At 41.2% G+C, this 23,093-nt stretch overlaps 1 protein-coding gene across 1 annotated transcript in view; it reads right to left on the reverse strand.

Moving 5' to 3' along the window:
- Positions 1-23,093, reverse strand: part of BICRA (BRD4 interacting chromatin remodeling complex associated protein) — a 2,119,634-nt gene that overhangs the window by 567,282 nt on the left and 1,529,259 nt on the right. The window contains exon 9 of the mRNA XM_044070712.1: positions 1,175-1,490. Within this exon, the coding sequence (XP_043926647.1) occupies positions 1,175-1,490 (316 nt within the window). The remainder of the gene's footprint in view (positions 1-1,174; positions 1,491-23,093) is intronic.

A 23,093-nucleotide genomic window follows, 5' to 3' on the forward strand; every position in this document is an offset into this window, starting at 1 on the left:
CTGGTTCCTGTTTAGCAACCAAAAGCTCTCGATTCATATCTTATGATCACTGCTTGACTTCTTGCAGTGCAACTGTCTGAGTAAACACTTTTCCTCACTAGATATGAAAAGCTCAATATGAGGGCAGAAGCAGACAATGGTCAGTGCAGGCCACTAACAGAAGCAATAAATAATACTGTCAGCTGAAGGCGTAGAGAGATGGCACTCTGACACCACCTGACATGGCCTGGGTTTAACAAATGGCCTAGTCACTACAGCAGCCAGCAAAGGAGGAGATGCCAAGTGATTAGCTATGGTTGACTCTCACATGCAGGAGGCAGGGAGTCTCAAAGTCCTGTCACAGAAGTATCACCTAATGAAAGGTGCTGTACTGTTTAACCATATAAAGGGATTAAGGGTACTCAGCTGAGCCAAAGACTATATACAGGAAGGGCTGTTATCACTGAAAAAAGAATTTGCTAACTCTCTACTAGCAAATGATTGCAGTCCTCATCTTTCACTCTCATTGATATCTTTCAGTGTGAGGAGCAGGCAAGTAAAAATAACATAAAAGTGGATACAGTTTGACAGGTGGGGGCAACCCATAAAGCATAACAGTTCCTGAACAGAGTTTGTATTTGCCTACATATTTTACATTTCCATGATTATTCAAAAACAGCATATCTCTGCATAATGTCAAAGTTAGTGCAAATCTTAAGTGCATCAATTTTAAACTTATGTCATTAATATTTATTTATTTAAGTAGCGATATTTGTTTAAAGGGAAATTCAGACTGGATTGAAAGAGCCCTTTTTCAGTGAAAGCCTGAGGAGAAAAGCTCCACAATATTGCATTTAATTGAAGATTAACAACAGGTACTTCAGTACATGCAATAATCAAAAAAATTAAAGTACATACAATGTGGTTCTGGCATATACAGTCTAGCACTGAGTAAATATATGTGCTGCTTAGAAGAGGAAAAAATAGGAGACAGAGAAGAGCAGGGGGACAGCAAGACAAAATATGGACTTCAGTAAAGGGGACTGTTTATAAACCAATGACATTTATCCGACTAACACCATTGCAATAAATGCTATCAAAATTTATCACAGCTACTATGCAACAACTTCTTTCTAAGTTACAGAAGCTGGGTGACAATGCCAAATGAACAGTACAAATGTCAGGAGGCTCTTACCTGCAGAGGATGTTTTCACCAAAACAGAGGTCTGCTGCAAAAGCGTAGCTAACTGCGCAGGCGGTCCTCCTGCTCCTCCTCCATGAGTCTGGACCTTCCCATGTATAGGGGAGGCATCATTCTGAACTATAGAAGGTGACTGTGCTGTAGTTGAACCTTGCAAATGACACTGAGCCTGGGCGACTGTTGTCATGGTTGCAGTTTGTCCTTGACTACTGACAAATACTGTTGTTGGATGGCTGTTGAATTGGCTCATGCTGACTGAAGGCTGGCTAGAGGGAACTTGTTTTGCATGAAGGATAATGCTGTGCTGTACCTGTTCAAATCAAATAGACTCATGAAGCTCATTGTTACGGTAATCAGTGTTACAAACATCTGCCTTATAAACCTACAAAGCAATTCATTACACACATACAACAAGCTGCAATTTTAGAGTTCCATGGCCAAATGCATAACTAAAAAAAGAAAATTAAATATCAAGATCATTATTCATTACAAAACTGGACAATGGATGCAATTTTGATACAATTTTGTGTGTATGCCAAAGGGAAACAGCACTTTAGTATACTGCGAATGTCCTAAAAAAAACAAAACGAAAAGGCAAATTTCAGCACTTCTGCCTTATTTAACATTATACAGATAGGCATGCAGGAAAATCCTTTCAGCCAATCAGAATTACGCATATGGGCTGCCAATAAGGATGTTTTCTCCTATAACATCACAGCAGAAAAAATGCCCAACTATAAATGAGAATACCATATTCGAAAGTGAAATAACTCTCTCAACAAAACAAAAAACAGATTATGTATTTATTTAATTCAATAATTTTGGTGCTCATCTTATAATAGCATTTTCGTTGTCTTTCACCCTCTATACACACACTTTGAAGTTTTACTTACAGATGCAGATTACATTTTGCCAGTCTATTTATATGCTGCAAGTTTTTCTAAAATATATATTTTTTTATGTTTAGACTTTTTTGTCTTACTTTATGACCATTTGCTGTTTTTAATGTGCAACTCCAACAGCAAGGACTTTAGAAAAAGGGCTTCCTAAAATAACACCACTTCCATTGCAAAAACAAATCACACATTAAACACAGTTCAACAGCAATACATTATAATTTAAAAAATATATACATTAAAATAAAAATTAGATTTGACTAGAGTGTCTCTGCATTAATTCTATAGCCATAAACATACTGCATCAGTAAGCAAGTCTACAAAGAGTACATGGGTGTATGATCAGAAGGTGAAACATAAGAGACTAAGCAAATCATAAAAAAGTTAAATAGGTAACAGGAAGAATGACCTACACAGTCAGGAGTTATAGCCAAGATTTACTCCCTCCTGTCACGATTGTTTGCGTTCAGGGCAAAGCCTAGCAAGCATAGTAAATCTCTCCATAATGTTGACCCCCTCCAAGGCATCATTCCTATAATTACAATCTTGCAAATGTCCTTCTATATGACCACCTTTACAAAATAACTGCAGTGTAGTCATCCAGTTGTGACAAATTGGGGAATGCAGATATCGTTTGTAGCTCTACTTCTGTCTCTTATTTTCTCAGAAAAAATTCTGTGGTGTCTCATGACATGAGAAAAGCTACATTCTTAAAGAGAAGAAAATGCTATTAGTTTGTGTAGGACAATTAACTGGCAAGTATGAGTTGCAGAGAACTGCTTTCAGTGTTATGTACTTAAACTTTAATGCACCTCCATACATGACATATTGCACTAGAAAACTCTTCATACATTAAGCCTTTTAAAAACTTCCAGGTGTGAAATCTGCCACCAAGTAATGCAACTACACCTGAAGTAATCAGCATAATTCAGAGACCTTATAAGATCCTCCAAAGCTAGCTACGAAAACAAAATCACCACTGATTTTAAGGGCAACTACAAAGCATTCTATAGCTGTGTCAAGAATCTCAATGGCAACACCCAGATCTGCTCTGAATTACAGCACAACAGCACAAAAATTACAGAAACAACTGAGATTGCCAACATCCTGGCAGACAGGTTCAGTGCTAACTTTACCCCCCTCTCACCCCCTAAAGGGCCCATATATATACAGGAAGAATGCAGATTCCTTGTAATCGCATCTATGCAGGTAAAAGCTGCACTCTCTAAAACCAAAAACACAGCATCCATGGGACCGGACAACATCCCAGGCTGCATTTTACACAAACTTCAGAACGAACTGGCTCCCCAACCTAAGCACCATGTTCAATCATAGTCGCACGTCAGGGTTTGTGCCCACCGAATGGCACACAGCAACAGTTATCCCACTCCACAAAGGGGGAGCCAGCACTGATCCTGGGAACAATTGCCCTATTAGCCTGACGAGCCTGGTCTGCAAGGCCATGGAACGTATCATGGAACTCAAACAAAGATATTGGTAACCTCCAAACTCTGGACCCCACCCAGTTCGGGTTTGTGAAAGGCAGATCATGCCTTCTGAACCTGATCGACTTCTTTGAGGCAGTCGCCAAAGCCATAGACGAGGGTAAGGTGGTTCACACAGCCTATGTTGACCTCGCCAAGGCTTCCAACACCATCCCCCATTCTGGAATTATAGCTAAACTCACTAAACAAGGTATAAATCCCTACGCCACAAGATGGGTTGCCAACTGGATCACTGACAGAACCCACACTGTAAAAGTTGCAGACTCCAAATCTGACTTAAAACCAGCGACAAGTGGAGTACCAAAGGGTTCAGTCCTGGGACCTCTCGTATTTATCTACTTCTCTGAAGTACAGGCTAACACAGAAAGCCTCTGGCTAACGAAGTTCGCAGATGACTGCAAACTAGGAGCCATAGTACAGTCCCCAAATGATGTGGACATCCTACAAAAGGGCCTCACTGAGACAGGTGTCTGGTGTCAGAGGCATGGCCTCAAGCTCAATGCCAAAAAGTGCATTGTCATCCCCTTTGGTAAAAACTCTGTACCCATGAACTACCAGATAAACAGCAGTCTACTTAATGCCGAATGTGTGATGAGACCTTGGAACCCAGGAGGACAGTAGTCTCTCCGTTCATAATCACATTGCCACAGTAGTCAGGAAACCCTTCTATGCGGCAAACCTCATCACAAAAGCATTCTCATCCAGGAAAAAAGAGGTCATTGTTCCCCTCTACTCAGTGCTCATTAGACCCTTTAGAGAGTACAACGCCCCTTTTGGAATGTACCTCACAAGATATCTGCAGCAGCTGGAAAGGCCACAGAAGTACCTCACATAGAGGATTACTGGCCTCAAACAGATGCCCTACACTGACTGTCTCAAAAAACTCCAGCTTTACTCTGTAGCATATCACCTACTCCGAGATCTCTGCCTAACATATAAAGTTATGTCAAACCCAGAGCTGCTGGACATGCTACACCTAAAGAAATCCCAATCCCTCTGAGCTACACGCTCTAGGGACCTAAACCTCGTCAGCGCAATAAACAGGACATGCTGGAGGGATAAATTCCTGTCCCAGAGACTTCCTATACTCTGGAAAAAGCTACTCATCTATGTCAAGCAAAGTTCTTCATTAGCACTCAAGAAAAATCTTGATGAGTGGATAGGAAATAGGAAATACACCCCAAGGATCACTTCTGTGGCTCTGCTTGACAGGGACACAGGAAATTAACTTCCTTGGGTGGCATAAGCCAGGGAACCTTGTTGGCTAGGCTTACTTAGGCCCTTAGGCCGATAGCCTAGTACCTACCTATGAATACACGGGGAGTTGTAAATACATAGAGTTTGTGCTGTCATGACACATTACATTTTCTGTCTCTATAAAAGTTGTTAAACCTCAAAGTTGTTAGTAGTTGTGGACCGATTTACCTCAGTAACTAACTACTCAACATTACCACAATTCATTTCACAAACCAATTTGTGTGCCAGAAGCTAATGTAATGCTGAGAAGTTCCATTTAGACCCTATTAAATCAAGCAATGTTTGTATTGCTGGAGAACATTTCTCTCCAAACGCAGCTTTCTGTATAAGCATCCTGTGGTTGTATGCAGACATGTACATACTTCACTCTTTTTTACTACCTATATTTCCTGGACTATATATATAGTGAACTGATGTACTAAATCTGTCACCTTTCCACACAAACCTTCATTGTGCCTTGCAAAGTACTGCAAGGTATTGAAGTGGGGCCTACTACCTACACTCAGACTTCAGCATGCAGCCTATTAGGTCCAAGATATAACCAGCAGCGTTTCACTACAACTCCCTTACAAACATACACACACAAAAACTGCATACCAGTGCAGGTGATGTGAGAATTTTTCCCATATGCAAGTTAGTCAAAGATGCAAAATACCTTGCAGACAGCTATACACCACCCCAAATCCCTCTATACAGCCCATACATATGCGTGGAGAAATGCCGCCTACAAAAGTAACAGAACTGCCTCTGACACGTACAGTTTTACGCACCCAAGTTAGCTTTGAAGCAGCAAAGGCTTGCTTCAAAACTCTCCTACTTCTGATACCATAAAAAGGCACCTTAACCCTGTGCCAGCACACAGACTCCTTTCTCTCCCGTGCTCACTGTTCTGGCACTGTACCACAGGTCTTAAAAGTCTCCAAGAATTTTGTAGGCATGCGAATGTGGATGCACATGGGAATCCTGCCAAGAAAGTATCACTGATTTTATAAAATCTTTGTAAGGCAAGCCAGGAGTTCTGTGCATCTTAAACATTCACTCTCAAGACATGGGTGTTTGAAACAATGAAAGTGACACCAGTTACTGCTGCCTATTCTATGTTATGGAGAAACAAATCAGCAAAAGGATTAACATAGAAAAGAAAATTCAGAAATTGCCTTCATCAGTTAGTGCTTTTGAGGAAAGTGTGGCCTGGGAATCCCTACTCACGACTCCTTAAAGAAAAACTCCACCTCAAAACTAAAATAATTGGCTTTTAGCACATGTTGCTTACCTTGCACTGCATCAATGCATCAGAATCACTGTTTCATATGTTTTTATTTCCTGTACCTGAAAACAGTTATCATAATTCTGCCATACTAAGATGAATTTGTTTTTCAGTTTCTTCTGTTTTGTAGAATGCAGTACGATTCCCCAGTCCCAAAATATTAAGAAGACTAGAGTTAATAACAGCTTCAGACTGGCTTCTTGTATTCTGTCTGTATGCACAGAGGGTGCTTACATTTGCTGAATTACCATGACTAATGTTAATTATGACTTGCTAAAAAAAGTTTATAATGCTGCATTTAAATCTCCTACAAAATGCAGGAAACATGGCTTTCTAACATACTCAACAGTTACAGCTTTCTGACCTTTCCTACAAATCCTTGTCATGTGTTAAATGTTGCCAGCCAATGTAGCTGCCTTGCTCATTCATCTGTGACTTATGAATCTCACTTCAACTCAATGAGTTAGGAAGGGAGATAAATGTTAAATACAACATAGTGTCCTTAATTTTCTACAAGTACATGGAAAAAAAAATAAAACACTTCACTTCTCAGAAACAGACCACTTAACAGCTTGTTATGAAATGTTGTACCACAAGTCCTCCTTACTCTTCACAAGCATTTCACCTAACTCTCTGAAAAAGGTTCTACTTCAACTTTTAGTGTGTGCTTTATAGCACTTAAATATGACAGTCTAACGCCATAAAGTTGAAGGTGTTAAAGGGGCACTCTCCGCTTCTAAATGCTGAAAAGTTTCTACCCACTTAACAACCTCCCTCTTTGTGACATCGCTTGTAACATCACTAAAAATCCCACCCACAGCATCAGCTTTCCTCAGATATCTGCATAAACCTATATTCCATTCGTGTTTTTCTTCCCTGTGGAATAAATTACTCTGCATTCAAGTTCCCCTGCTTCTCAATGTATTCCTTTGCGACTAGCTTCTCCACTGGAGTTGGCGAGTTCGAGGTACTTTCAGCAGACAGTATTTCTACTTTTTTTTTTTTATACTTTAAATTTAAAAAGAAACTTTGGACTGTGACTATTATTTAATTACCTGCTAAATGCTTCTCTTAGTAAGCCCAATCATAATGATAACTGTGATGAGCAGTATCTCAAAGAATAGTAGCAGCAGTTAAGTTTCTCTGTTTTTATTAATTTATTGATTCCGTGGCAGTTTTAACTCGGTACCAGTTTTCAAATGCCATTTCTGATTGGCATTTACCAGCAAGGGTTTTTCCTTGTTGAGCTGCAGTTAATCAATCACGGCTACAATCACTTTGTGAAAAGGCGCAGGATGTCAATTAGTTAATTCTAACTAAATTAACTAAAAACTCCAACAAGCACCTTAACATTATAGGTGGATACATACCACTAGGAAATAACATTGCCTTACTTGAAAACTTACTACAATGGTGTTCCTCATCCCTTCCCCAAGAAATCATCATCATGGGGGATTTTAATACTGATTGGCTAACTTTGCTCCTTCACAAACCCAACAACCCACATTAATCTGTATGGATTTACCCAAACTATAACAACTCCCACCCGAAATGATCATACCTCTAACAGCAACTCTGCAATTGACTGGATTCTAGTTAACTCCCCCCACTTATCCCACTCAGGTTGTCTGACAACCTGAGTGACCACTCCCCAACCTTTCTCCTTAATGTATGTAACCATTTAACACAACAAACTATCTTCCGAACCATCAGGAATAAAAATAATTTTAATCCTAACAACTTTGTCTCAGCCCTACAAAATTGCCACTGGGAGCATCTAGATCAAGCAATTCTCTCTTTTAACAACTCCTTTCTTGATATTTTCAACGTTCACGCTCCACCTAGAAACATTAGAGTCAAAGCCAATTATGCACCCTGGTTAACCAAAGAAACCAGATCCCTACTCAAAGACAGAGATAAAGCCTAGTCACAGTACCAAAGTACAAAACCAGTACCACTACACATTATTTCCTTAAAAAAACCAAAATACTAATTAAAACAGATAACACCAAATTCTACCAAAATATCCAAACCAAGCATCACAAAAACCCTCAAATTCTGGGCTACAATAAATAACTTATTACATCCAGGTAAAGTTACTACTCCCACTCCAAAAACAACTAATAGCCAATTCAACACTTTCTTTACCGAATCCATCCAAACACTAGCCAATAACCACATTAACACCAATCCCACCCCCAACATGATTATAATTTACCCCCTCAAAAACTCAAATTTAAATTGCATCCACTCTCCACCAGTTAATCAAAAAACTACTGAAAAAGCTAAAACCAGCAGTGGATAACCTCCCCCCAGAATTTCTACAAATTGCAGCAAAAGACATCTCCTATCCAGCAGCCATTCTCATAAACAGATCAATAACTGAATCTTAAGTTCCCACTAACTGGAAAATCTCTCACATTTTACCCCTGCACAAAGGAGGAACTTCTTGCGAACTTGCAAACTACTGCTCCACTGCCATTCTTTCACCCCAGTCTAAAGTCCTCGAAAGAGTAGTACACACTCAACACATGGATTATCCCATTTTATATAATCTTTTATCCCACACCCAGCATGGTTTTCATCCAGTTCATAGCACCACAACAGCCCTACTGTCCTTTACTAACATAGCTAATCAATACAGAAACACTAGTTTGTATCACCAGTCCAGTTTGCATCACCCTTATTCCTTGACCTATCAAAGGCCTTTGACATGGTCAACCACAAGAGGCTTATTCGCATCCTTTCCTCCCTTAATCTCAGCCATACTGCTATTACATGGTTTCAAAGCTACTTATCCAATCGGCAACAAGCAGCCAATGGCAATAATCTCTCTCAAACCTCTTCCCAGTCACTGTAGGGGTCCCCCAAGGTTCGATCCTTGGGCCCCTACTATTCTCCCCTCTTTACCAACCAGCTTTACTCTGCCACCCCATATCCCACCATAATCCAATACGTAGATGACTCAACCCTGATCTGTTCAGCCTCCTCCCCCAACATCCTTCTAACCATAACCCAAGACTCCTTCCTGTCTGTAGAAACGTGGCTAACCAACTCACAGCTTATATTAAATCCGAATAAAACTAATCTCCTTTTCTGTCCCACTAGGACTACCTCCCCCTCCCCAAGCTTCCATGTTTACTCCAAAAACAAAACCTTGATTACTCCAACTAACCATACCAAACTGTTAGGGGTTATACTTGACAATAACCTAAAATTTGACATACATATTGATTAAACCATCAAAAACGTACATACAAACTTGACCTCCTATATAGAAATAAAGAATTTCTAACAAATTATACAAAAGTTACCATTGCCAGAGCCCACCTGCTTTCAACACTCCTTTATCCATCCACAGTACTATCCAACCTCCGTAAAACTGATCTTGCCAAACTGGAAATTTGTTATAATAAAATCTCTAAATTTGCCACCAATGCATCCCACAAGTCACATCACTGCTTATCCATCAAGCAGCTCGATTGGCTCAAACCCCCTCATTTACTACATCTTAATCAATAACCCTTAGCCCATAAAATTCTTTACCAACCAAGACCCCAGCCCTCAAAGACCTCATTCAGCCTTACTCAGCATTAAGATCCCTCCACTCTAACAATAAACTTCAACTACAGGTTACAAAAGCAATAAACTCAGCAGGAGAATCACTTTTTTCCAATTACACATCTAGGCTCTGGAATGCCCTACCAAACTCAATACTGACCATCCCCTCATCTAAGCAATTTAAAACACTCCTAAAAACGCACCTTGCAAATTCCTGGCTCTAAACCCACCAGGATAGGCCATTTCACATACCACTCTGTTCATCCATCACTACTTCTAACCTTGCTTAGTGGATTTATGATCAAATCTTTCAGCTAACAGTTGAATGCTCATCACACATTATTGATACTTATAAAACAAAGAGAAGTAGTACACCGGGATTCACCAAAAGTGTTTATTGAGCGCTTTCCTTTTTTAAGTAAAAAACTTCATCAGAATAACAGAGTCATCCAATAACCACACACATATATATATATATATATATATATACATACATATATATGTGTGTATTGACCCTTTGAAATTTTAACATCTGATTTTCGCAAGCTGCAGCTTGAGAACTGTCATCACCCAGAATGATGCTGCAGTACAAGGACAAAATGATTTGACTTCAACAATTGGCTAAGCTTCTGGTCCCATTCTAAAGGGATCCAGTATCTGTCTGCCTGGGATGACATGGTCGACAGACCACGATGCTTTGCCAGAGATGGCCTGCACCTGTCACCCCTGGGATTCCGGATACTGGCTAAGGTTCTTGCTGCCCCTATAGTGCCTTTTTTAGGCAAGGTTCAAATGACAAATTCACCACCGTAACAGGAACAGGCAAGCAAAAACTGAGGGTGATGCTACTCAATGCTAGAAGTCTAAATCTCAAAATGCACACACTCTAGGCACTCCTTAAAATGGTGAACATCGATATCTGTGCAGTGACTGAGACCTGGATCAAGGCTCGACAGAGCACCCCTGCATTACCAGGCTATAACTCATACCACACTTTTCGGCCATGTAACCTGGACCGGAACACCAAAGGCGGAGGTGTGTCCATATTCATTAAGGATATCCACACCTCCAGGCTAGTTGCTCAGCATAATGCAGCCGAGGTTATCCAAGTGCAACTAACTCTGGGCAAATCTGCAATCCAAATTGTAGCTTGCTACAGATCACCAACCATGCTCCAGTATTCCCACTCCTCTTTTCTTGATGTACTGAAAAATATTAGGGTTCAACCAAAGACCCTAACAATGGGAGATTTCAACTACCCCACCATTAAATGGGAAAACTACTCATGTACCAACTCCTTCGCTCAACGCTTTCTGGAATTCATAAACTCCAATGCCCCGGATCAACTTATCCACACCCCCACCAGGGGCAACAATATCCTAGATCTAGTCATTACCAACATGAGTGACCGGTGTATCTCACCTGAAGTCAATGCCTCATTGGTCCAATCCGACCATAAGCTAATTACCCTAGATATCCACATCCTGCCCCCACCCCCCATTAAGGAAACCATGGTAAAAAAATTCTCCAAAGCCAACTTCATGCTTCTTATGACAGAAGTGGTGAACTTCCTGACACCCATGCAGATGGACAATACAGTTACGACTACTGAATCCTACAAAATTGCACTTTATAAGCACTTGCATGAGTGCATGGATCGTGCTATCCCAAATAGAACCAAAACGCTAACCTCCAAAAAAAAAAAGAAGCCAATCTGGTGGTCCCCTGCCATAAACAAACTGTACAACAGAAGGAAGAAACTGTTGCAAAAGAGAGTAAAATCCTATGAGTGGAGGAACTCCCTGGTCAGCCTCAGTAAGAAGCTGCGATCCCTGATAAAATCCTCCAAAGCTAGTTACGAAAACAAAATCATCACTGATTCTAAAGACAACCAGAAAGCATTCTATAGCTATGTCAACAATCTCAATGGCAAAACTCAGATTTGCTCCGAGTTACAGCACAATGGCACTAAATATACAGACCCAACTGATATTGCAAACATCCTGGCAGACAGGTTCAGTGCTAACTTTACCCTCCCCCCTCTCACCCCCTAAAGAGCCCATCTCTATACTGGAAGAATGTAAAGTTCCTGTAATCACAGCTGCACAGGTAAAAACCACACTCTCCAAAGCCAAGAACACAGCATCCATGGGACCAGACAACATCCCAGGCTACATTTTACATGAACTACAGAATGAACTGGCACCCTACCCAAGTACCATGTTCAATCATAGCCTCACCTCAGGCTTTGTGCCGGCTGAATGGTGCACAGTGACGGTTATCCCACTCCACAAGGAGGGAGCCACCACGGACCCCGGGAACTGCTGCCCCATTAGCCTGACGAGCCTGGTCTGCAAGGTCATGGAATGTATCACCATGAAACTTATAAACAAAGACATTGGTAATCTCCAAACTCTGGAACCCACCCAGTTCGGGTTTGTAAAAGACAGATCATGTCTCCTAAACCTGATACACTTCTTTGAAGCAGTCACCAAAGCCGTAGACAAGGGTAAGGTGGTTCACACAGCCTATCTAGATCTTGCCAAGGTTTTCGACACCATCCCCCACTCTGGAATTATAGATAAACTCACTAAACTAGGTATAAATCCCTATGTCACAAGATGGGTTGCCAACTGGCTCACTGATAGAACCCACACTGTGAAAGTAGCATACTCCAAATCCGACTTCAGACCAGTGACAAGTGGAGTACCACAGGGTTCAGTCCTGGGTCCTCTCCTGTTTGGTACCTACTTCTCTGAAATACAGGCTAACACAGAATGTTCTTTGGCTAATGAAGTTCGCAGATGACTGCAAACTAGGAGCCATACCTGAAACTCCTAACGATGTGGACATCCTAACAAATGGGCCTCACTGAGACAGATGCCTGGTGTCAAAGCCATGGCCTCAAGCTCAATACCAAAAAATGCATTGTCATCCCCTTTGGTAAAAACTCTGTACCCATGAACTACAACATAGGCGGTAGTATACTTAACATCGAAAGTGTGATAAGAGACCTTGGGACACAGGAGGACAGTGGTCTCTCCTTTGATAATCACATTGCCACACTGGTCAGGAAATCTTTCTACATGGTACACCTCATCACAAAAGGTTTCTCATCCAGAAAAAAAAGAGGTCATTGTTCCCCTCTACTCATCACTCATTAGACCCATTATAGAGTACAACACCCCTTTTGGTATGTACCTCACAATACATCTACAACAACTGGAAAGGCCACAGAAATACCTCACAAAGAGGATTACCGGCCTCAAACAGATGCCCTATGCAGACCGTCTCAAAAAACTCCAGCTTTACTCCATTGAATATCGGCTACTCAGAGGTGATCTCTGCCTAACATACAAAACTATGTCAAACCCAGAGCTGTTGGACATGCTCCATTTAAAGAAATCCCAATCCCTCCAAGCTACACGCTCTAGGGACCTAAACCTTGTCACCACAATAAACGGAACATGCCGGAGGGATAGATTTCTGTCCCACAGACTTCCCATATCCTGGACTAAACTACCTATCTATATCAAACAAAGCTCCTCATTAGCACTCTTCAAGAAAAATCCTGATGATTGGATGGGAAATAGGAAATTCACCCCGGGGATCACCTCTGTGGCTCTGCTCGACAGTGGCACAGGAATAATTTTCTTGGGTGGCAAAAGCCAAGGTACCTTTTTGGCTGGGCTTGTATAGGCCCCATGGCCGATAGCCTAGTACCTACCTATGAATCTATGAACCTAAACAAACTCAAAGCCTGCTACAATAAAATCACAAAATTTGCCACTGGTGCCTCCTACCACAGCCACTACTGTGTCTCCCTTAGACACTTTGACTGGCTTGAACTCCTGCAACTCCTACACTAAACTCAACTCACCTTTTCTCATAAACTAGTAAACCACCCTCTCCAAATCCCATCGCTCCATACAATTCTCCAACCTTACCACTCTTCCAGACCACTATGCTCCTGCAAAAAAAAATCTACTCCAGGTCACCAAAGCCAAAAACTCAGCAGATGAAGCACTATTTTCTTGCGCTATACCCAAGCTCTAGAACAACCTTCCCACTACCATAACTACCCTTCCTACCTGCAGTCTTTTCAAGACTGCACTTAAATCTCACCTAAATTCTCATTGGCTTTGTCCTTGTCCAAACCCCGACTAATAACCCCCCCTCAACCCTTCTCTCCTTTTCCAGATTTAGATAGAGTATCCCCTCTATCACTATGGCATTCGAAAGACATGCTTGAATGGGCGTGCCTTCGTTGATGGTTGGGCTGGCACCTCGGCATCGTAAAAATCAACTGCCAATCATTAGCGGACCGGAGTTCTGCTGTGGTGACCCCTAACCGGGAAAAGCCGAAAGATGAACATCCCCTCTATCACTATAAAACTGAACTGAATGATTTCTCACTGCTTGTTAATCCTTCCAGGATTTCGTTATCATTTAGTCTATTATTATTATCTAGTTACAGTTTAGAAAATTTGTAGCACTGTGTTTTACTTCTTATTTCTCAATGTTTGTAATTAGAGCTTACTAGGACATGCTGGAGGGCATGCTAGAAAGATACATTCCTGTCCCAGAGACTTCCCATGCTCTGGAACAAGATTAAATCTACATTAGGCAGAGCTCCTCGCTAAACCTCTTCAAGAGAAACCTTGATGAGTGAATGGGAAACAAAGTTTACCCCGGGGATCACTTCAATGGCTCTGCTGGACAGAGGCACAGGGAACTAATCTAAGGGGGCGGCAAAAGCAAACACACTCTGGCTAGGCTTATAAATGCCTTCGGGCAGATAGCCTATTACCTACCTATGAACCTATGTTATTTGAGAGAATGTAGACGCAGAGGAGATTCCCAAGGGCTTCCATTTATGGAAGTACCCTACGGGGTCAGTAAAAGACACTGTTTTACATGTTGAATTACTTCAGCTCTTTAATAAGCATAGCTGTGAGCTGCTTGACTGTCTAATTAGGGGCAACGAAAGGAAAATGACTGATTTACCAGGGAAAATAAAGAGACTGGATGACACTACATTCAGATTTATTGTTGGACTTCAAAAAGAATGCTTACTTTGATATATTTAAGCACATTGATTTGTATATAAATGATCTTAAAAACAAAAAAGATTTAAAACTTATAAGAGATAAAAACGAATATGCTGAACGTAGAGCTTATCCCCAACCCCCTTTGGGACAGAACGAACACTCCCAATATGGGAACAATTTTGATAAAGATAATGGGCATGACCTTAATGACAGTAGGTGTTTGAACAATTATGAATATCATCCTGACCCTTTAGGATATCCCCCTCTGAGGAGGTCCGAGCGACTAAGGAACCAGAGAGGGGGTATGAATCAATACAACTGGAATTACAGGGGGGGGTGTATTGAATGTAGAAAATTTACATAATGAGTTTAATCAAATTTCTAATCTAAGTGCTGAATGTGCCAACATGGCTAGATCCAGCAATGAGTCTGTGTTTAGTATAATTAAGAATGCTTGTGGAGATTTTAGTATATATAATTACAGTGACATTTTTGATAGGAAAATAGCTGATGTATTTGACAAAGGCCTTTCTTTTGTTCCCAGCAGGGATGCAATGATAGATGATGTAATAATTAATTTAAAATTATATACAAGAAAGCTAAATCTACAATTCTTTTTTAAAAGTGTAACCCCAACCCAATACAACATGACGTGTAAAAAAAAAACTAGTTTGTTTAACCCGCCATTATATCCTGTGATACAAACTTTTGAAAAAATGTGTGAACATGACATACGTAAATATTTCATGAATAAAACGCAACTACCTGTTCAAAGACAATAACTTGGATGGTAATGAAATGAAATTGGTTGAAGACATCTGAAATAAGGCAATCAGAGTTATGAAACCTGATAAAGGGGGTGGGTTGGCTATTATGAATTCTAATCTTTATATTAACAAAATGTTAGGTATACTTTATACGGATGTTTACTGTGAGATCAGCTAAAATGAAAAAAACATTTTATACAGGAAAGTTGATATGATATTAGATGAGCTTGTATTAAACAGGGAAATCAGTTTAGAAGAATTTCAATTTATGGAAGTTAAAAGCCCAAAAATCCCAACAATATTTGGTATACCGAAGTTGCATAAGGATATAGCCAACCCGCCCCTTAGACCTATTGTAGATGCAAAAGCATCTAAAACATATTTTATAGCAAAATTTATAGACACACAGCTAAAAACTGTATTAAATGAGTGTGCATGGATAGTGAAAGATTCCTGGGATTTGCTCAGGAAAATTAATAAGAATATGTTTGATGTGCTTTTTTTCGTGACCATAGATGTCAAGGATTTGTTTTCGGTAATTCCACATGATATGGGGGTTGAGTGGTTCTATTCTTTTCTTTGCCAATATTCTAACCTTAAACATGACCGTATTAGGACCATTAGAACCCTTATGGAATTAGTTTTGGATACAAATGTCATTGTCTTTGAGGAGCAGCTATTTAAGCAATGCAAGGGTGTGGCAATGGGGGCCATTTGTGCCCCTATTTTTGCAAATCTAGTTTTAGCATTTTGGGAACGTGAGTTTATTTTTAATAGTCAATATGCCCAATATTGGAAATATTATGGGAGATATTTGGATGATATCATTATTCTTTGGAATGGAAGAGAGGTAGAATTACAGAATTGTTTTAGTTATATAAACCATAGCACAGATTTTTTAGACTTTACATACACAATAGGCAGGGATGAAATACATTACCTAGATATTGCTATCATTAAAGACATAGAGAAGTTTTAGAACAATCTTTTTCAGAAAACCAACCTATTCTAATACCTTATTGCATTTTAATAGTTTTCACCCACTCCATCAGAAAAAAATCCCTGGTTAAGGGACAGGGTGTCCATTTAGCCAGGATGATATCTGAGTGGGATGAATTTTTATATCAGGTTCAAGTATTGAGATGGATGCTTGTACAAAGGGGTTACCCTGATTGATTTTTAGATGTGGTTTTACAAGAACTGGTTGCTAAAAGAGAAAGGGGCCATTTCTTTCCTTTGCTTGGAAAGGGTAATGCCCCACAAATGGGGTTACCTAATGTAGAGACTGACGGATTTAAGAAGTCGGCTACTTTGAGTTATAACACGCAATTTAATGGCATTAAACAGATTATCTGTCATAATTGGAATTTATTTCACACCAGTCAGGACCTTTTAGAAATTGTAGGAATGATACCAAAAATAATTTACCAGAAAGACATTACTTTTAAAAATATGTTAGAGAGGAACTGTAAGGCCAGTACTAGGATAGGAGGTAAATAGGAGGTATATATAAGTGTGGATTCTGCTTGCAATGTAAGCATATTATGGAAGGTACTATGGTAAAAAATACCCAATTATGGAAGGTATATACATAAAAAAAGTACTCTTGTAGTACTAAGTCAGCAGTTTACATTGCCCTATGTGATTAATGTCCAAGCTTTTACATTGGGAAGACTATTAATGCCCTTAGGATTAGGGTATATCAACATTTCTATATCATCAAAAAACAAGACCCCAAAAATGCTTTGGCTGTACATGTCCTTAACAATGAAGGGCATAGTTTTTTATTCACTATCTTAGAGCATGTATTAATGGGTGATAGGGGAGGTCCTTTAAATGATTTTTTAGAACTGCAAGAATTGAGATGGCAGTTCAGAACTAATGCCACTGAACAACCAGGGCTTAATAATAATATCTCCATAAGCCCTATTCTTACGCTTAGGGAGAGGGATATATATAGAACTATCTGACTTTATAACAGTAATGGTTTCAGACAGTTTTTTATATATATATATTTTTATATTGTTTTACAATATTATGATGTATTTTTTTATGGTTTGCATATTTTGCACATAAAAGTTGTTCTTTTTTTTTCTTTTGTGTGTGTTTTAAAAGTTCTGAATGTTGATTTGTTTTTACCTGGAAGGGGATGCATATGTATTACCATGAATTTGCACTGTTATGTTTTTAGTGGTGTATACCTTTTAGGTAATTGTCAATTAACATTAATGAATTTAGGCGGGTATTTTAAGTTGGGTCAATACACACACACACATATATATATATATATATGTATGGGGTTATTGGATGTGTCTATTATTCTGCTGAAGTTTTTTACTTAAAAAACGAAAGCGCTCAATAAGCACTTTTGGTGGATCCTGGTGTACTACTTGTCTTTATTTTTTGAGGTTTGGATTATTGATACTTATGTAAATTTACCAACTGCCAAGCCAGATATTTCCTCATATTCGTTAATACTTTGTATATAACTATAGGATCTACTTGGCGTTATATCTATAGTTACAATGTTTAAATGTTTTATTCTCCTTATTTTTATTACTATAAGTCCTACTTGATGTCACATATTTACATTTATAGTAGCTATGTCTAGCACTGCTGTCTTGTCTTTGTTAATATGAATTATTTTTCTCTTTTAATATGTTGTACTTTTACTATGTAACTTTATGACTTGGAGCTTATCTCCCCAGGCTTCCACTGAAAAAGGACATGTCTAGCTGGACTTTCTCGGTAAACAAATGTAAAATAAATAAAAATAAATATGTGGATTACTGATGTTTCTCCAAGTACAGAAGTGCCATCCATGGCAAGAATGTGTTTTAACTTTCTGGTACATCACTAAGAATTGCAGTTAATCTGTAATTGCCAGCACATCATGATTCTGGATATATTAATCCAATATGTGCTGATGCAAAACTTGTCCTTCTGTTAAGAGTTGCTGTGCATGTGTGTGAATTACTGTGATCTTTTCACTTAATCGATTGCACAGATCGACAGCTAAAATTAGTGTGCCATTTTTTTATAACTCTGCCATCGCTGTCAGTACAGATCACACAACCACAGCTGCCTAGAGCAAAATCTTAGCACTTACAAGGAAAAGTACAGTTGTGTACACTTACCATAAATGTAAATGTGCGAGTGTATTCACTGTTGCAGTCATCACCTGTGTGTTATCCCTGCTGTGGTAGCCCTCGGCTGGCCCGAATACCAGAGTCAATGTTTTTTTTTGCGTCTGCTGCAGTCACCTGTAGTCTGATATCAGGTCATCAGTGCCATAAAGCAAGGCAGCCGACGTCATTACATAATTTTTTCTTGCCCTAACCAGTCAGAAGCACAAGGGAATAAAGAAAAGTAGTCCTGGTGGCCAAAAGCCACTGGGGGAAGTTTATGTCCCCCTAGGGGAAGATGCTACATGGGGGATGGAGGGAGGGAACCCAGGACTGCAACACCGAATACACTAACATCTACATTTATGGTAAGTGTACACAAAAGCACTATGTTCATGTTTCACTGTTGTAGTCATCACATGTGGGAGTATTCCCAAAGCTGATGAGAGGGGTGGAAGGAAAGGTTACAGTCCTAGGCATGGGTCAGCAGGCCCTGTAGAACTGCAGAAGCAAACCCTGCCCTAGACTTAGAAAAAAGAGGTACGTGGTAATGCTTTGTAAAGGTATGGACAGAGGTCCAGGTGGCAGCTTCCAAGTTGTCCCTAGATGGGGACTCCTCTGAGGAAGGCTGTGGAAGTGGAGGCTGCTCTAGTGGAATGGGTACGGACAGACTTGAGGGGGGGGGGGTTCCCCATGTAGTCTGTAGCAAAAATGGACACAGTGTGATACCCATTTGGAAATGGTTTGTTTGGAAATGGCAAAGCTGACAAGTAGTTGGTCTGTTTTTCTGAAAGGTTTGGTACGGTCCAGATAGTATCTGAGTTGTCTGTGCACGTCTAGCAAGTGAAGAATTCTTTCCCCCTTGTTTTGAGGGTTGGAAAAGGAGGAGGGTAGGTGTATGGCCTGGTTGAGGTTCACATTAGATACCACTCTGGACATAAAGGAGGGGTAGTCTTCAGGGAGACCCTGTCTGCATGGAAAATGATGAAGGGCTCAACAGCCATGAGAGTCTAAAGCTCTGAAGCCCTTCTGGCTGAGGTGATAGCTAGTAGGAAGGCAGTCTTCCGGGAGAGGTATTTCAATAATGTAGAAGCAGCAGGTTCGATAGGAGGTAAGGTTAGTTTTTGCTAGAAAATAATTCAGGTTCCAGGGTGGCGTGGGAAGCCTTCTGGGAGGTCTGATATTAGAAGTCCCTCTGAGGAATTGCTTAATCAAAGGATGAGAGAAGAGGGGTGGGTCTGAATCGAAATGGGCAGAAATGGCTGAGGCATGGATTTATTAGAGGAGAAAGAGGCCACTACTGAGCAACTCGGCTAGGTAATCCAAGATAAGAGGGATGGGAGGTACTGGCCCTCCTTTGGACTGGCTCCAGGAACAGAATCTTTTCCATTTTCCTGTGCATGATTTTCTGATGCTGGGCCTTCTGGCCTCTGTGATGATGACTACAACCTGTTTGCTTAACAGGGACTCCTTGTTAGCTTTTAAGGTATAAGCCATGCTGAAAGATTGAGAGTCTAAGTCTGGGTGCAGTATCTCCCCCCCCCCCTCACCTGGGTCAAAAGGTCTGAGATCAGGGGAAGCTGCTTGGGGGGCTTTCTGGGCCAATCTGGAGCAATGAGGATGCCCTTAGGTCACCCCTCCCCTATTTTGATCAGTACCTTGGGAATAAGGGGGAGAGGAAATAAAGTGTACACAAAGAGGGAGTTCCAGGGGAAGATCAAGACAGCCACCTTCAACGCTAGGAGGTGATACTCCCTGGTACAGAACTTTTGCAGCTGGTGGTTGAGGTGCGAGGCAAAGAGAACCAATTCCAGAGTTCCCCACTCCTGAGTGATTTACAGAAAGATTTCCCTGTTGAGCTGCCATTTCTGCTTAGGGGGTCTGCCAGGGTGGTGCTGACTCCTGGTAGGTACTGGGCAATTAGGTGTAGACCCATGGAGGAGGCTGTAAGCCACAGGCTCTTGGCTAACCTGAAGAGGGGTTAAGATTGGGTCCCCTCCCACACACCTGTTTGTTGATGTACCACATTACTGTGGTGTTGTCTGTTTTTATAAGAAGAACCCCTGGCCTGAGATGGTGCTTGAAAGATGTCAAGAGCCTTTTGTACTGCCATCATTTCTTTCCGACTGATGTGCAAGTGAAGTTGCTGGGCATCCCAAAGACCTTAGGTGTACATGTCTGCTAGGTTAGCGCCCCAAGCAATCTCTGAGGTGTCGGTGGTGATGGTCTGGCCAGTAGGGCTGAGGATGAAGGGAAGACCCTTGTTCCTGGTACAGGTCTCTTGCCCACCAGAGAAACTTGGCCCTTATACATGGGATCAGAGGGAGAGAGGTCTCTAGGGACTGAGAGTGCTGGGACCAAAGGATCTTTAGATACCACTGAAGTTTTCTCATGTGAAGCCTGGCCAGAGGAATGAAAAGGATGCAAGATGACATGTATCGCACGGCTTGCAGAAACTTCCTCACGGTGAGGTGACTTTTGGAAGCCAGCTGGATAAAGTAAAGAGGCAGGAAGCTCTGCTTTTCTGGGGATAGAAAGACCATTTGAGATGCTGTGTCTAGCAGAGGTCCCAAGAAAATGATCTTCCTGGTGGGCGTTTGCTTTGAGTTCTTCTCGTTGATGGTGAACCCTAGGGAATTTAGGATTGATTTGACAAAGAGAAGGTCCTGGAGCAACTTTTCTTTACACTCTACCTGAATGAGGCAGGAAGTAGCAATTTTCTGTTTTAATAGTTCTAAAGTGTCTTGCTGATATTTTAACATATGGAACTGACAACTGAGTGCTCTAACAGTTAAGGCTGCAGAAGTGTATACTTTTGACCCAACCTGTCCAGAGCTCTGGAGTCCTGGTCAGAAGGAAGAGGATTTTTTCGCAGAACTAGTCAGTTCCTTTAGGTCCCTGTGTAATGACCTCTGGATCTGCAGCAGGATTTCTGTAAAGGTATTTGTGAGAATCCGGTACTCTGCAGTACCTATCGGGTTTACTGGGAGCAGGAGGGAGGGAGGGCATCAGAACTAAGCTGGATTCATGGAAAACATCATCCACCACTTCTAAAATAGGGGGGATGGCCAGGGGTCTGTGCTGAGGCAGGTCCAGAAACACTCTCTGAGGGAGTGAAGGGTTGCGCCAAAGGAAAGGTCTTCTGGAGGGAAGGCATAAGGGATGCTGTTCCTCTCAAAAACGGAATCGTCAGACAACTCGGAATCCTGTTCTGACAACTTCTGGAGAAGGGTGCCTTTTCCTTTTAGAAGTTGTGGCCTGACTACCCCAGATAAGGGAGATGAGATCCTCGGCCATTTTCAGCATTTGTGCTTGGGGTGGTGGAGCAGTAGCAAGATGGTGGCTAGAAACAAAATTCCTAGGAGTGGCCTGGCTTCTAGGCCTGAGAGAATCAGTCAGTCTGAGAGAAACGATAGTCGGAAGAGAAGATGTTGGTTTTTGTCTAGATTCGGTAGTGTGAAATACCTCCTCGGTAGCCGGTGCCTGCGCAGCACCTGCGGACCCAACTGAAGCAGAGACAGCCAAAGGCTCGGAAGACAAAGATGACTTCTGCGGCATGCTAGACTTCGAAAGGGTCACAGTAGAGGCCTGCATAGATATTGAATCAGGCATCAGGGGCTGCAAAAGTGCCTCACTGAATTCTGGAGAACAGACGACCTGCTTAGCAGTAGCATATGGGTTCCACAGCAAGAAAGACTGATGTAATGACATTGGCTGCTTTGCTTTATAGCACTGATGACCTGACGTCAGAGTACAGGCGACTGCAGCCAACACAAAAATTGACTCTGGTATTTGGGCCGACCGGGGGCTACCACAGCAAGGACAACCCACAGGTGATGACTGCAACAATGAAACATGAAGAACATCACTAGTTACAGTGAGCTGTTTCTTACATGTTACAGAATGCAGCTGGATACATGCCTTTGCAACCAAGTGTAATAACATTTATTACAATGCATACAGTTTCTGGACCACATTCCATACTTGAATTAGATACACTACATAGCTACAAGCATATCAAACGGAACACATCTCTTAGTAATTAGCACTTGTCAAATGCCCTATGCTTTCCTAAACAGCCACTATGATGCCCCACTCTTCTGGGCCAGCAATCAAGGAGCCTGAAACCTCACCACAGACAACGGTGAGGGATGATCACTTGGAACAAAGATAAACATACACACAGTATTTCCAGATGCAGCTCTTGGCATCAAGCACAATTTCCCTTAAGAGCACATGGGAAACGCACTCAGTCCTGGGTCTGGGTTTCCCACTCTTTCTAGGCCCCCAATAAGATTCCCCTACTGGCACAGCTGAAAGGTTGAGTCCTCTGCCAAGTGCTCAAGCCAAGTCCTCCAACAACCATTCTGTGAAACCAGTGCTCTGTGACTCTGCTCCAAGTAGCTGACACAATCTTTGAGATTTGATTTTCTCTCTCTCACACACACACACACACACACACACACACACACACACACACACAC

This window comes from Protopterus annectens, chromosome 1.part0 (assembly GCF_019279795.1).
Source record: "Protopterus annectens isolate FY-2018-M chromosome 1.part0, PAN1.0, whole genome shotgun sequence".
NCBI classification, from domain to species: Eukaryota; Metazoa; Chordata; order Ceratodontiformes; family Protopteridae; genus Protopterus; species Protopterus annectens.